General features: G+C 35.9%; 2 protein-coding genes, 1 non-coding gene and 1 pseudogene across 3 annotated transcripts; 3 read left to right on the top strand and 1 right to left on the bottom strand.

Annotated features, from left to right (window-relative positions):
- The first annotated feature begins 333 nt into the window (after positions 1-333).
- On the top strand, positions 334-3,321 carry LOC143569476 (putative pentatricopeptide repeat-containing protein At3g11460, mitochondrial). The gene is made up of 2 exons (XM_077055368.1): positions 334-2,497; positions 2,740-3,321. Exons 1-2 carry the CDS (start codon positions 405-407, stop codon positions 3,293-3,295), a joined length of 2,649 nt encoding a protein of 882 aa, XP_076911483.1. The 5' UTR covers positions 334-404; the 3' UTR covers positions 3,296-3,321.
- A 3,646-nt stretch (positions 3,322-6,967) lies between these two features.
- Positions 6,968-8,426, top strand: LOC143569481 (alkane hydroxylase MAH1 pseudogene; annotated as a pseudogene).
- Positions 8,427-8,773: 347 nt separating this feature from the next.
- LOC143569484 (small nucleolar RNA snoR101) lies at positions 8,774-8,839 on the bottom strand. The gene has a single exon (XR_013141748.1). It is a non-coding gene; the product is annotated as a small nucleolar RNA snoR101 (small nucleolar RNA).
- Positions 8,840-12,123: 3,284 nt separating this feature from the next.
- On the top strand, positions 12,124-15,638 carry LOC143569480 (putative protein phosphatase 2C 27). The gene is made up of 4 exons (XM_077055374.1): positions 12,124-12,706; positions 13,249-13,443; positions 13,523-13,728; positions 14,742-15,638. Exons 1-4 carry the CDS (start codon positions 12,500-12,502, stop codon positions 15,301-15,303), a joined length of 1,170 nt encoding a protein of 389 aa, XP_076911489.1. The 5' UTR covers positions 12,124-12,499; the 3' UTR covers positions 15,304-15,638.
- The last annotated feature ends 141 nt before the right edge of the window (positions 15,639-15,779 follow it).

Consider the following 15,779-nt stretch of genomic DNA (forward strand, 5'->3'; position numbering starts at 1 on the left):
TAATTGAATCATTTTCAAGGTTAATTGATCAATTATGTTCAATAATTTCAATTTCATTTGGAAATTAATTAACCGATGGTCGTGACGGGAGAGGACAGTGCTTACGACGGTAGACGATGATCGCGACGGTGGATAACACATAATTCACATATGAACTGGTTGTTTGGTTCATTCAGATCTGAATGAGCCTCTGTCTCATTCAGCGGCAACAAGTCTGAATGATTCAGACACACCATTCAGATGTTTTTCTGTTTTGAACCAAACAAGCCTGAATGAATCAGATGTTAAACATCTTAATGGTTCCATTCAGATATAAACAAACACCCCTCAAACGAACCTCAAAACCCACACACATTCAAATTCAACCGTCAACACTCTCTCATGATCACCATCTTCTCAAACCCATGTCTTCGTACCGCCTATTATCAACCCATCAACAATCATACATGCACTTATCTCAACACTTCTACGAATCAATAAAACAATGCATCAACCTCCACTCCAAACCCTTAGCTCAATCACTCCATTGCCAACTAATCAAAACAGGCTTACACGTTTCAACTTTCATCCAAAACAATCTAATCAACATGTACTCCAGATGCGGGTTAATTGACGATGCTGCATTGGTGTTTAACATGATTGAGTTCAAAAATGTGTTTAGTTCCAACACAATGGTTGATGGGTTCATGGGTTTTGGCCGGGTTATTGATGCACAGAAGGTGTTCGATGAAATGCCTCAACGAGATGTCGTGTCGTGGAACTCGTTGATGTCTGGTTATTATCGAAATTGGTTGGTTGAGAAGACGGTTGAGGTTTTTGTTATGATGATTAGGGGGTTTGAATGTGAGTGTGTGCCGGATTCGTATTCGTTTAGTTGTGTGATGAAGGCTTGTGGTAGTGTTGGTGATGTTAAGTTGGGTATGCAGGTTCATGGTTTAGCTAAAAAGTTTGAGTTTTTAGGTGACGATTCGGTTGAGTCTTCGATAGTTGATATGTATATAAAGTGTGATAAGCCGGATATCGCTGAATCGGTTTTCTTGAAGATACGAAACCCGAATATGTTTTCGTGGAACTCTATGATTTATGGTTACTCGAAGCTATACGGTGCTCAACGTGCCTTGAGACTGTTTGATGAAATGCCTAAACGAGACGTCGTGTCTTGGAACATGATCATTTCGATATTATCTAAGCACGGAAATGTCACGAAAACACTCGAGATGTTTGTCGAGATGTGTCGTCAAGGTTTCCGACCGAATTCGATGACATACGCGAGTGTCCTGAGTGCTTCGACTAGCGTGTGTGACCTTACGTGGGGGGCCCACTTACACGCTCAAATCATTCGACTTCAACACCCTATCGACGCGTACGTTGGCAGTGGGTTAATCGACTTGTATGCTAAATGTTCACGCTTCGAAAACGCGCGTGAAATATTTAAACAAATAAAAGAACCTAACGTAGTTTCATGGACTTCGTTAATAGGGGGTGCGATACACTGTGGCAATGAATATGACGCGTTTTCGTTGTTTAAACAAATGAGAAACGTGCTCGTGGCATCGGATCAGTTCACTATAGCGACTGTTCTTGGAGCTTGTTGCGCGTTAAAAGATATAAACCTCGGAACCCAAATCCACGCGTATTCAATCCGAATCGGTTTGGACCCGTTAATCCCCGTAGCTAATGCGTTAATCACAATGTATGCTAAATGTAACGACATTCATAGTGCAGTTAACGCATTTGAATCGATGTCACATAAAGATATTATATCATGGACAACGATGATCACGTCGTTCTCTCAAAGCGGAGACGTTAAAAAAGCTCGAGAATATTTCGATAAAATGCCCGAACGAAACGTGGTATCGTGGAACTCGATGTTAGCAGGCTATGTAAATCATGGGTTTTGGGAAGATGGGTTAAAGCTCTATGTGTTAATGAGACAACACGGAATCAAACCTGATTATATCACGTTTGTAAGTTCGATTGGCGCGTGTGCAAACGCAGCCGTGTTAAAACTCGGCTCCCAAATCATTTGCCAATCAGAAAAATTCGGGTTCGGTTATGATGTTTCGGTTAAAAACAGTATTATAACAATGTATTCGAAATGCGGACGTATTAATGATGCGGAACGAACGTTTGATTCGATAAATACGAAGAATTTGATTTCGTGGAACGCGATGATGGCGGGGTACGCACAAAGCGGTGATGGGAATCGAGTGATTGATACGTTTGAGAACATGCTTGAGTCGGGTATGGCCCCGGACCATATAAGTTATGTGTCGGTTCTGTCGGGTTGCAGCCACTCGGGTTTGGTCTCGGAAGGTTACCGTTACTTTGATATGTTGGTTAATGTTCATAATATTGCACCGACATGTGAGCATTATGCGTGCATGGTGGATCTACTTGGGCGCGCAGGGCTTGTTAAAGAAGCGAAAGATTTAATCGATAAAATGCCGATGGAACCGAATCCTGCGGTTTGGGGAGCTTTGCTCGGTGCTTGCAGGTAGGGTGTTCATTGATTCGGTTTTTGGTTTATTTGGTTCGGTATATTCGTTCATGATTTTTATTCGGTCGTAACTGAAAAACAAAACCCGAAAATAAAACGTTCAAAACCCGAAAATGAAGTATATAAAACTTTTAAAAAAATGGGTATTCGGTTAAACAGAATAAACCAATCGGTTTTTGGTTTGGGTTCGGTTCGGTTTAATCAGTTTCTAACCAACTAATGAACACCTATATTTGCAGGATTCATGGCGATTCAACAATGGCGGAAACCGCCTTGAAGAATCTTGTTGAGTTGGATGCAGAAGATTCCGGGAGCTATGTTCTGTTAGCGAATCTTTATACAGATTCCGGGAATCTGGAAAATGTTTCTAACGTAAGACGGGTAATGAAAGATAAAGGAATAAGAAAGAACCCGGGTTGTAGTTGGATTGAAGTGGATAACCGGGTTCATGTTTTTACAGTTAACGATACTAACCATCCTAGGATTAACTATGTTTATAACGCGTTAAAGGATATTATTAGGAATATAGAAGAGACAGGAATGTATGTTAAGGAAGGCGGTTTTGTTAATAAGGATGCCGCGTATCATAGTGAGAAACTCGCGTTGGCGTTCGGGTTGATGAGTTTGCAGGCTTGGATGCCTGTTTATATAATGAAGAATCTGAGAATATGTGATGATTGTCATTTGTTTATGAAGTTGGCGTCGCGTGTTACCTCGAGGGAACTTGTGGTTCGTGATGCGAATCGGTTTCATCATTTTAAGGACGGGTGTTGCTCGTGTCGGGATTATTGGTAATTCCTTTTGGTCATCATGAGAATCTGTTAATGTAAACTCAAGAGCCAGCACAGGTTAAGCAAATCAACCATTTTGGAGGCCTTCCCATTTATTAGTTGTTAGACCAACAATGTGGGAAGCTCGACAACCTCCCGTCCCATTGGATGGTTTCTCTCCTTGGCCCCACCAATTTATTTAACCAGTGTTTCTCCACAACGTTGGGAGAGTTTTGAAGGCCAAAGCGCCCCCAAAACACTGAGGGGGGCGGTGTTCTCCAACTTTTTGAGCCGAAACACCAGCCACAACTTTTCACTACGCATGGTCTTAGAATGTGGGTTTTATTTATTTGTTTAGCTCTTTCTTGTGGGCTTATTTATCTTTTTTTATACAACAAAGAGAACCTAAAGTTTAGCATTTAAAAATCACGTAGCCAAACAGGTCTTATTCAGATTAAGCATATATTGATTAAACAAGTCTTGTATAATCGAGTCTCAAGATTGAACAGTTTTAACAAAAGTTGACTAAATAGGTTTTTACTTAACGATCTAAATTTTAAATTATCTAATTATGTTGAAATCTTTACAAATCATAAAACAATAATATTACTCTAGTCAGGTGCCCGCGCTATGCAGTGGAGTACGTACGCAAACCCAATGACGGTGCATTTGTAACTTGAAATTAGACGCGTAACACGTGCAAAGCCGGTACGTGTGTAACTGACAATTGAACACACATAACCGGCACCTGAATGCATGTTACATGCATTAAACATGCTTAACCGACATCATGTGTGTAACTCACGTTGATTACTTGTGTGTTACGTGGTGTTGGGCGCTTACCAAGGTTGGGTAACGCTCATTACATGGTGTTGGACACGTGCTTATCGGGTCTGGTACGTGTAAACAACGTCACCACGGAACTGATGCCTAAAATGTACAACAATTTCAAATAAATCAATTTTCAAACCAACCCGTTTTGACCCGAAACCCATTTGGACCAGACACTGTTTTAACTTGAAACCCGTTTCGATCTGATACCCTTTTGACATGACCCCTTTCGATCTGAACCCATCCCGACCCGAACCAAATTAACCAACTTTTGTATTGACATGTTCCGACTCTAATTCATTTTGACCCATGATTCAAACCGCCCGACCAGACCCGTTGTCGTTACAAATCGGTAATCACGTAAATGTTAATTTTTTGAAATTAATAAAGTCTAGCAATATCATACTCAAATTTAAGAGAATAAAATGTTTGTTTTTATAGAATAATTTTCTTAAAAAAGTATTAACATGTGAAAAAGTTATGAACGCTTAAAAGTAATGGAGGTAGTTTGTTTTGAATAAGGGGTAAATGTGTAATTATGCTATAAATTAACAAAATTTGATTAAAGTTAAAGGACTAAAATTGAAACTATTGTGTTGGAAACTAATGTAACCGTGTGCATTTTGTGCATGTTATGCTATAAAGACAACAATACCCTTAAAACTTCTTAAATTTATGCATAATATGTTATACAATAAGCAACAAGTTGGGTAGCTCTTAAAACTTAAGAGGTCCCTAAATCATGCTTTATATATAGTAGAGATTTATGAAAAAATTATTATAAAAATTGGTTTTTTAAAAAATAATTCAGATCAAGTGTTAAATACCTAGTAAAATATAGCCCTGCGCGTTGTGGGTTATTTTTGAAACTTGAAATGTAGATAAAGAAAACATTTTGTGACAATATGTTTTGGAAAGTACCAAAAAAATGACCTTGTAAGAATTTATCTATATACTATATATATAATTCACGACATGGGCAAATTAAAATTAAAACGTATAAGATTAAAATATATACGACAAATAAAGCATATGATACAACTTTGAATAGGACAAAATGATTAAAAGATTTACGACAAATAAACCATGTACTTTTTGTGTCGTGTCAAACTCATTTAAAATTGTGTCGTGTGTCACGTCGTGGCGAATCATGAGCACAATAATTGTTACGTGATTATCTTGGTGTGTGTTCAAACACTCGCTGCATCGCGTCACCCTTCTAGTGTTAAGAAATATGAAAGCAATTTTTTTTTAAAAAAAAAGAGAAGGCAGAAAAAAATAGTACTAATAGTAATAAAGAGGAAATTTTAAAAATCCAAAAAAAAAGTTGGCATATAAGGGGTTAAAATCAATAATAATCAAATAGTTTAAAAGAAAATTATTAAAAAAAGTTATAAGAAAAAGATAAAGGGTGAACATTAAAACTATAAAATGTTTTAGTTATAATGGACTAATGGTAATCCTTGAATAACTAGTTTAAATGATAAGGTTAGATCCATTAATTTGACTTTCTATCATATGCACTTACTTCCTAGCAATTATGTACTAGACGATAGCTTCAATTTGAAAAAGTGAAATTAATTTTAGAGTAAGAGTTTCTTATAGCATTTCCAACATATCCCCTCAAATTATGTGAGAGGGTTTTGAAAATTACAAGGTCGGATTATGAGTGGTTGTGAGTGTAAATTATAGAGTAGAAAAAGAAGATGTAGTGATTTTTTTTTTAAATTTTGGGAGGTTTTGTTTGCCTCTATTTATTTTTTAATATTTCCTGAATTGATTATGGATAGAGAAGAGAGAAAACTGTAATGAAAAATATAAAAAAAAAAATATTATTTAATTGAACAAGAGGGATAAATATATTTTTTTAGTATAATTATATAGATATGAATAGGAGAACTCTTGGGAATGCTCTTACACGACCCAAACATAAGTTGATAATAAATAGGTTATGGGTTGTTAACATGGTTATTTTTTAACCGGTTAAAACAAACCAGCCCCTTGTTATAAATAAGTTTATTCAAACATAGCCCAACTTGTAAATCAGTTAATTTATGTATTTTTAAAAGGTTAATATTCAGATTTTGAAGATGAAACATGTTAAAATTTTAGATGAAACTAGTATCTAGAACAATAGTTCAAGAGGGGATAATTTTGACTATAGATGATTCAATTCAGGTTATGTATCATGTCTAATATCTAACGGGCTATTAAGTCAAATTTAAACGTCATATGAAAAGGAGGATTATAAAGTGTGACTAAAACATATAAGATCGACAAAATCCACAATTTTCGAATTATTGAAATGAAGTTCTTTAGCCGATATTTAAACTTCTGCAATAATATGTACTCAATCATTAGGATGTGCATTAGTTTGGTGAATCAAGTAAGACCAGGCACGAATGATTGTGTACTTCACAACCAGTTATTTCACATTTGGCCTTATTACTCAAAAAGTTTGATAACACCAGAATCACCAGCATCTCATTGACTATCAACAATATAACTAGTTTTACTTCACCGACAGTTTTGCGACAAAATCGCCACATCTTAACATGCATTTATATTTTCAAAATGCTTCACAAGAATTTACAATAAATAAACAAGATGCTACATAATAAGAAAAAAACGAATAAAAGATCAATATTGTGATCCATCATAATGATACTTACAATTTTTTTCAGATGGAAGGTGATTGTAATAACTACTTATAACGGCTATTTAAAGGACCTGGAGCTTCTTTAGTTGTCACCACTTGACTACATCCCTGCTTCTTAAAAGAAAATACCCCTTCCCATGGCTCTCCTTGTAAGCCTTACCATTCTCGTTTCGTTTGTAATTTGCGTTCTGATTGTTTTATACGCGTCAAAGCCATAATTCTATCTTCCAGAAAAAATGGCCGGTTCTTGGTGGACTACCGGAGGCCATTGTAAATTTTCATAGACTCCATGACCACCTTACCGATGTGCTGGCACGTACTGGTGGTACGTTCTATTTTAAAGGACCCGTGTTAGCCGACATGGATATGCTTTTCACCTCAAATCCTGCAAACATCCATTACATTTTGAGCAAAAATTCCTTAATTACCCAAAAGGTCACAAACTCCAACGGATCTTGGATATCCTTGGAGATGGAATGACAAATTCCGATGGTGAGTTATGGGAGTTCCACCATAGAACGCTCACGTTCCTCCTAAACCACCCTAACTTTCTGAACCATTTGAAAAAGATTATTTGGGACAAGATTGTTAAAGGGTTACTACCGGTACTTGACAACATATCCCAACAAGGGGTGGAGACAGATTTGCAGGATAAATTTCAAAGGTTTGGGTTTGATATTATGTGTGAATTAGTTATTGAATACGACCCCCAAAGCATGTCTCTAGATTTCCCTAGCATTCCATGTGAAATGGTTTTATCCGATGCAGAAGAAGCCATCTTTTGGAGGCATATAATGCCAACAAAATTATGCAAATTGCAACGATTACTTAGAATGGGAAAGGAGAAAAAATTAAGGGATGCATGGAAAGTCATTGATCAGTTCATATATAAACACATAGCCAGAATACATAAGAATTTTAGTAACATGAATTATGAACCCGAAGACAAAGGTTTTAACTTTTCAAAAGCTCTACTGAGAGAGACAAAAGACCAAAGTGGCATGTCTAAGGATCCAAACAAGTTTTTGAGAGACACCTTGTTAAATATCATATTTGCAGATAGAGATACCACTAGCAGCACTCTCTCTTGGTTATTTTATCTTCTTGCCAAAAACCCGATGGCAGAAGATAAGATCCGATAAGAGCTTGAGACGCAATTACATAAGGAAGTCGGTGGAAATGCAGCAATGATATTCAAACATTAGATTTGGACAAACTGGTTTACCTTCATGGTGGATTATGTGAAGCCTTACGTCTTTTCCCTCCAGGTGCGTTTCAACACAAAAGTCTAGTACAACCTGATATACTTCCAAGTGGCCATAAAGACGATCCTAACACCACAATCATTCTATGTTTTTATACCATGGGAAAGATGGAATCAATATGGGGAAAAGATTGTTCGGAATTCAAACCCGAAAGGTGGCTTGAACCAGGCGGTGGGATCAAACACCAACCATCTTATAAGTTCCCAGCGTTTAATGCTGGTCCGAGAACTTGCTTGGGTAAGCAAATGAGTTTCACTCATATGAAGATAGTGGCTGCTGTAATCATATACCAGTACCATGTAGCGCTCGTTGAAGGCCACCAAGTATTACCATGTGCTAGTGTTGTGCTCGAAATGAAGAATGGTTTGAAAGTGAGAGTAACTAAAAGAAGTGAAGTTTGACTTGTGAGCTTAATAGACCTTTAGGCATGTGCTTGTAATCGCAAATAAAATGTAATAAGAATGAATAACTAATGGTTAACATGCAAATTTCAAAACACACCTTGCAATGATAAAATGAATTTTTTAACAGAAAACAGGACCAAATTACTTTTGAAAATCATTATTAACAATTAAAACAACACGGCTGCATTTATATTGTTTATATGAATCAAAAATAAAAAGTGTTACATTTTCTTTGAGGCAAAGAAAGTAATATACATTTTAAAGGTTAAAATAACTTTAGCATAAATTGTCATTTCCATAAGGTTAAAAAACAGCTTGGCCAAATGGGTAGGTGCAGCATAAGTTGCATCAGCAAAATGAAATTTGTCAACAGTACTTACCTGTTAATATTCAGAGATCAAGTGTAAGCCATCATTTGCAATATGTTGCACCATATCTCATTTTCATGCTTGACAATGTTTTTTTAAAATATAGACCAAAAATGAACACAAAACACAATATAAAAACCACCATTATATGGTTGTCATTTGTCAATGAACCGAACATTTAGTGAACAGCTCGTGAACCGTTTGGCAGGAAGTTCGTTTATGTTCGTTCGTTTAATAAATGAATTAACATGTACAAGGCCTTGTTCGTGTTCATTCATTCACATTTCTTTGTATATGTTGTTCATGAAAGTATTTTGTACATTTAATTAAACTTATTTGATGATAAACAAGCTCCAGCCAGATTTCCACATATTGAGCTCGAGCCAGCTAGCAAGCCAAGACAAGCTTTATATTTAATATATCATATGAAATGTACTTATATAGTTATATGTATATATCAAATCTATATTTTTATAGTAACTATTATTACATATTTAATTAAGATAAAAATAATTAAACAATATCCAAATAATTTATAAAAAAACATTTAATTATGTATTTGTGAACGGTACGTTAACACGTTATTTCCTTAGCGAGTTCGTTCGGTTCGTTTGCAGCCCTAACCAGCAATATGCTCTGATCCAGAAAAATTGAGTAAAAAGTAAAAACAATGTTTTTATAAATATAAAACTCTCTTTCCAGTTTCCAGACAAAATTTGTAACTAATATCACTGGCAGCAAGAGTTGTTAGATACTACTGCTATTGAGCAATAAGTTAAATTGAGATTGAATAAAGTAATATAATGCATTTTGAAACAAATCACACGAACCGTAATACCTAATTGAAAGAAACCGAGTGTTTGATTTACAGATCAATCGATGCGAGACAGGATTATCGTGAATTTGAGCGGCGTAACGTAAACCACCGGAATAATCTCTGATTGAAACCCTAATCACGGAGGATGGTTAAGGGTTATTATCTCAGTAGTGGAGTGATGCCCTAGAGTGGGTGCGTGGATTTATATATTAATGAAGTGGGTTTGAGTTCGGGTCCGGGTATTGTTACGAGCCATTAATCCAAGCATATGTGGCAAAGACATAAGCTAGGATGAGTAGGCCCGCTATCATGTGGTTATAGACTTATAGTTATAATATAACACTTGTGGGTTTAGGCAGTTGGTTAAAGAACCTGTGGTGTCTGAGAGGGGTTTTTTTTGTTGTTGTAATGTATTGCGGGTTTAAGAATGAGTGTCATGTTTGTGTAATTTTGGTCCGGGTATTGTTACGAGCCATCAAGCCAAGTTCATCTGTACATGGTTTTTCTAATTTTGGTTTGAAGGCATTGCCCATGTCAGGAAATGAATCATAATTTATTTAGTTTTAAGGACTCCAAAAGTTCTTTATATGTCCTTTATTGACGTCTCTTGTGTTGCTTTGAACCTTTTCCAGTTATAGTCATGTGGGCAAGCATACGATTTTATTAAAGTTATTCAACTTGGGTATATCTCACCAGGAAGATAATACGCATGTGTGTTACTGTTTACCACAAAATGACACTTGAGGGTGCATATTTGTGTATAACTTCATTCAATGGTGGAGAGTGATAATTTGAGGACATTAAGGTTGTTGTTGGAACCGACAACACCAAAGAAGGTATGGCAAACACATAAATATTGAAAAACTAAGCGTATATCCTGAACAAGCAAACTTTAAGAAGAAAATTCATTTGCTAAAGTGTTTCGTCATTCATTTGTTGTTTAATTAAACGAACAAATATAAATAAGTATGTGCTCATGTTTGTTAAATTCAATAGTAACCCTAGGAGTAGCAGAAATAAGAATCAAAATTCAGGAACAAATATACGAATGTGCAATGCCAACAAACATTTGAAACGTTTAAGGTTTAATGTATCAAATTCTAATTTAAATATTTTAACGAGAGAAATGTTTTCTTTAAATAGATATAAAACTGACTTTTTGAAAACAATTGTTTAATGCTTGTGTTGACTTGTAAATCAAAAGGAAAGTCATTTAGGCATTCACAAAAAAAAAGTCAAACATACGGTCAAACTTGTACAATAGTCAACTCTTAACTTTTTTTCCCTATCGGCCCCATATTTGATATTTGAGGTCAACCACAAACACCATACACACTATGACACTATTGATGTTGAAAATTTGAATACCAAACAAAATGCATAATCAAATCCAAAGGCAAACAAATCCATCATCTTCATCATCATATGATTCATATCAAACAACAAATGAATTTGATAACCCATGAACAACCAATACACTTATCCAAGCAATATTGTATATAGTTAATTTACAATATGAGCAAATATACATAAACCTTATTCATGTAAATGTTTGAACATTTCTTCACAAAGAAATATGTCGACTTATAATAGAGTATAATACCTAGTGCACTAATACTAGATAAAGATAATTCATCAAATAGCAACAAGGAAGCAAAAACACGCCATGAACATGATGTTGCACTAACTAGGACACGGTCAAGCTTCATGACCAAATCCAAGATTGAGGTCAAGCTATTATGCTTATAAATGGATTGACTTTGCTACATAGGGCCTGACACATAGCCGAAATCATGCCACAAGACCAACATCAAGGTTGTCATTGAGTCGGTGTGTGAAAAGATGTAGGTGATTTGTAAATATGAACTCAGATGAATATAGAAAATGAAAAAAGATATTCAGTCAACATAGAAGAAACCAAGAGAGAGGAATACCTTAAAACTCGGGTTATCCTCTATTACGTAAGGAGTAAAACTTTTTGATAGAAAAAGTTATTCCTGATTCCAGAACAACTAACTCAGCAATGCGCATACCTATTTTATAATTGAATCACGTAACCCTATAACCAGGACTGTTAAAAAAACTCGCAACCCGTAGCTCGTTTGATAAAAGCTCGAATAAAACTAACTAAAAAAACTTGATTTGAAACAACCTGAGCCGAGTTGGATTATTTTTGTAACAGAGCCAAACTCGTCCCAAGCTCTTATCAAGTCATGACTCAGCTCGATCTTAACCTCGTTTAACTTCAAAATCAAGCTTGAGCCTAGCTGAGATGCCTCGTTTAATTTCAAACTCGAGTTTAAACCCACCATAGTTTGACTCATGAACAACCTACCGATGACCCTTAACTTCTTACATACATAACAAACGTTCAATCTTGACACTTTCCAACAAACATATAATCTAACTTTCATAAAAACATGAAAAACATACAATAAATGGAATAACATAAATGTCAGTAACTATTATTTTGTGGGGTGTTATAAAGTTACACATTAATAACAAGTGACCAAAATATAGATAACATAAGTTCTTAAAACAAACACCCATTTCATTTCGCCACTTCCCCATTTACTCCCAATTCCCAGTTCAATTCAACTCATCATTTCTAGGGTTTCCAAAATTGATTCACAAAATCACAATCAGCGAGTTAAATATTCACCAGCCGTACAAACTCATCACAATCTGCTTCACACCCACCACCAATTTCAACCCTTGTACCAGATTTCATCTTCAATTTCACTTCTTTCAAGTCCAATTTCGCCAAGATTTAGTGATCCGTTGATTACTGATCTTATGATGATTAAAGTTTCAATTTTTTTGGTTTCATTTGTATAAAAAGAGGGTTTTTTGTGGGGTTTGTGGTTTATGTGTTGAATTAAAGTATGGCTGCTGGCACTGGTTCATGTGTAATGGTGGAAGATGGTTTTGATAATAATAATAATATTAATAATATTTCTTCTGGGGTTGAAGATGAATCACAGAATTCAGACCAGTTGAGTGAACCGGATGATGGGAAACCGCCACGACATGTATCGGTTGTTCGCCATAGCATTAGCACTGCAACACTGCTCACGACGCCTACCGATCCGGTATATTGATATTTTGTTTGTTTATGTTTTGTTATTTTGTTATTGTGATGAAAGCTAGGATCTTGACTTTATGTTTAGGGTTATATTTAGGTTATTTAAGAGCCCCTATGTATAGAAAAATTATTTTTAGTTAATAGTTAAAGTTTTGATTGTGAATGTAATTCGTGCATTTTTTTTTACGTAAAATCACATGTTTTGATTTTTCTATGTGATTTTACTAGAAGTTTGAACTCGGGATTGTTGGTATCAAGTCGGCTTCAGATGGGAATTCCGAATATACGCCCATGATTCGGTCAGGAAGCTGTGTCGAGATATATTTCCAAATTGTGATTTATTAAAAAATAATAAATCACACCTATTTTGTATTGTGATGAAAGCTAGGATCTTGACTTTATGTTTAGGGTTATATTTAGATTTTTTAAGAGCCCCTATATATAGAAAAATTATTTTTAGTTAATAGTTAAAGTTTTGATTGTGAATGTAATTCGTGTATTATTTTACTTAAAATCACATGTTTTGATTTTTTTATGTAATTTTACTAGAAGTTTGAACTCGGGATTGTTGGGATCAAGTTGGCTTCAGATGGGAAATCTGAATATACGCCCATGATTCGATCCGGAAGCTGTGCCGAGAAAGGACTGAAGGAATACATGGAAGACGAACATTTATGCATAGACAACCTTCTAGAACATTTAGACAGAACAGAAGGTTTACCTTCTCTTGCAGCTTTCTACGGGGTATGTATATAGTATGTATCATTTTTGAAAAACATTTATGTAGGGCCCACTAAGTTGACTTAACTGTTTGCATCAACAGGTTTTTGATGGGCATGGCGGGACCGATGCTGCATTGTATGTTAGAAAAAACATATTGAAGTTCATAGTCGAGGACCCGCAGTTCCCGGGGTGTTTGAAGAAGGCAATACGAAAGGCATACATAAAAGCCGATCACGCGTTTGCAGAAAACAGCACGGTTGATATCTCGTCGGGAACCACTGCATTGACCACTTTTGTATTTGGAAGGTAAGCGGGCTTCTTCTAGTTTTAATTTCAAGAATCGTTTGAATATTATGATTTTACAGAGCTTTTATTTCATTAATTGTGAGATGATTCGCATCTTTCAAATCGGGAAACTTTTGATATGTATTAAATGGATACCGGGATTTTTAGGGTTGGCCCGTTAGTGGTGAGACATAATACGAATAAAAAATGCTAGAAATTTTATAATTTTTTAAATAGTTAAGTACACGGATGCCGACATTGCAGATTAGCCTATGCTTTTCAAAATTTACATGTATAGTCAACGCTATAGCTCTGCTGTCGGTGGGATTTTACTGGGTATGATTGATTGATTGATTGACATGTATAGTCAACGCTGTTCACTAAACCGTAACACAAGTGGTCTTGGAGTGGATGAAGGTTAACTTTTCTGTTAAATTATATATAAGTTGTTAACATTCGTCCGCTCCAAAGACCATCTGAGATACGGCTGAGTAGGGGTGGCAAATGTGACCCATTGAGTTGAATGGATTGTATTAAAATGTATATAATGGGTCACAATGGGTCAAACTAAAAAAGAAAATGATTGAAATGGGTCAAAACGGGTTGAAATTTCTCGAGTTTTTTTTTTCTTTTTGGGGAACGATAAAAATGGAGGAAACTTTTTAATACTTTAACTTTTTTAGTTTTTGATTTATATTTCGAGTTATGATTTTTTAATTAATTTTTAATGAGGGGTTTTTGAAAGTATTAAAAAGTTTCCTCCGTTTTTCTCGTTCCAATAAAAAAAAACCTCGAGAAATTTCAACCCGTTTTGACCTGTTTCAATCATTTTTTTAGTTTGACCCATTGTGACCCGTTATATACATTTTAATACAACCCATTCAACCCAATGGGTCACATTTGCCACCCCTACGGCTGAGTGAACAGTAGGGACTATACGCGTAATTTTAGAAAAGGTGCGGGCTGATAAGCAATATGGGCAAACCACAGGGACCATTCATGTAATTAACTAATTTAAAATTCGGATTGCTCAGGGTGATGGTGGTTGCAAACGCCGGTGATTGTCGGGCTGTGTTAGGAAGACGAGGCAGAGCGATAGAACTATCAAACGACCACAAACCAAACAGTATAACCGAGAGACATAGAATCGAACAGCTCGGTGGTGTGATATATGACGGTTACTTAAACGGTCAGCTATCAGTGGCCCGAGCTCTTGGAGACTGGCACATGAAAGGCCCGAAAGGGTCTGTTTGCCCGTTAAGTGCCGAACCCGAGTTGCAAGAAATATTATTAATGGAAGATGATGAGTTTCTTATTATGGGATGTGATGGACTGTGGGATGTAATGAGCAGTCAATGTGCGGTTACAATAGCACGAAAAGAGTTAATGATCCATAACGACCCCGAGAGGTGTTCACGGGAGCTTGTTCGTGAAGCGCTTAAACGTGATACACGTGATAATTTAACGGTTATTGTGATATGCTTTTCACCGGACCCGCCACCGTGGATTGAGGTGCAGTCTCAAGTGGGCCACAGGAGGAGTGTTTCTTCTGAAGGGTTAAATTTTCTTAAGGGTGTTTTGGATGGTAATTCGTGAAACGGGTCGTCGTGTTTATAATGGTTTTCGGCACTCGTTTTATGTACATTTTGGTAAGTTGTGTTATTGATAGATAGTACTCTTGATGTTTTATTTATTTTCTCTATTGTACAATATTTCTGATTATATAAGTTAGTCATGTTTTTTTTGGCGTGGAACTAGTTATACGTTAAAAAACGATAATCTTTTCGTTATCAACTCCGCCAGCTGGTAAGACGTTTTATACGTTAACAATAAACTTTGGAGTCTGGACAACGTGCAGCGTCGTTTTGACCATAGGAGACCCGGAACTAAGCCGCTATCAGTAAATGAGTCACAATTGTCACCCCTAGCTACATTCCCGAAATATAAACCGAATGACGAAAAACTGCATACACTAATTTATACACGTTGTTAACCCCTAATTACATGCCCCATGATTATCAAAACCCAAAAATAAATCATAATAACAAGCATAATTAAATTAACTATATGCA

The sequence above is a fragment of the Bidens hawaiensis genome, unplaced genomic scaffold (genome assembly GCF_021521415.1).
Source record: "Bidens hawaiensis isolate Kalapana, Puna unplaced genomic scaffold, B.hawaiensis_p1.1 tig00024489_1, whole genome shotgun sequence".
Classification (NCBI taxonomy): Eukaryota; Viridiplantae; Streptophyta; class Magnoliopsida; order Asterales; family Asteraceae; genus Bidens; species Bidens hawaiensis.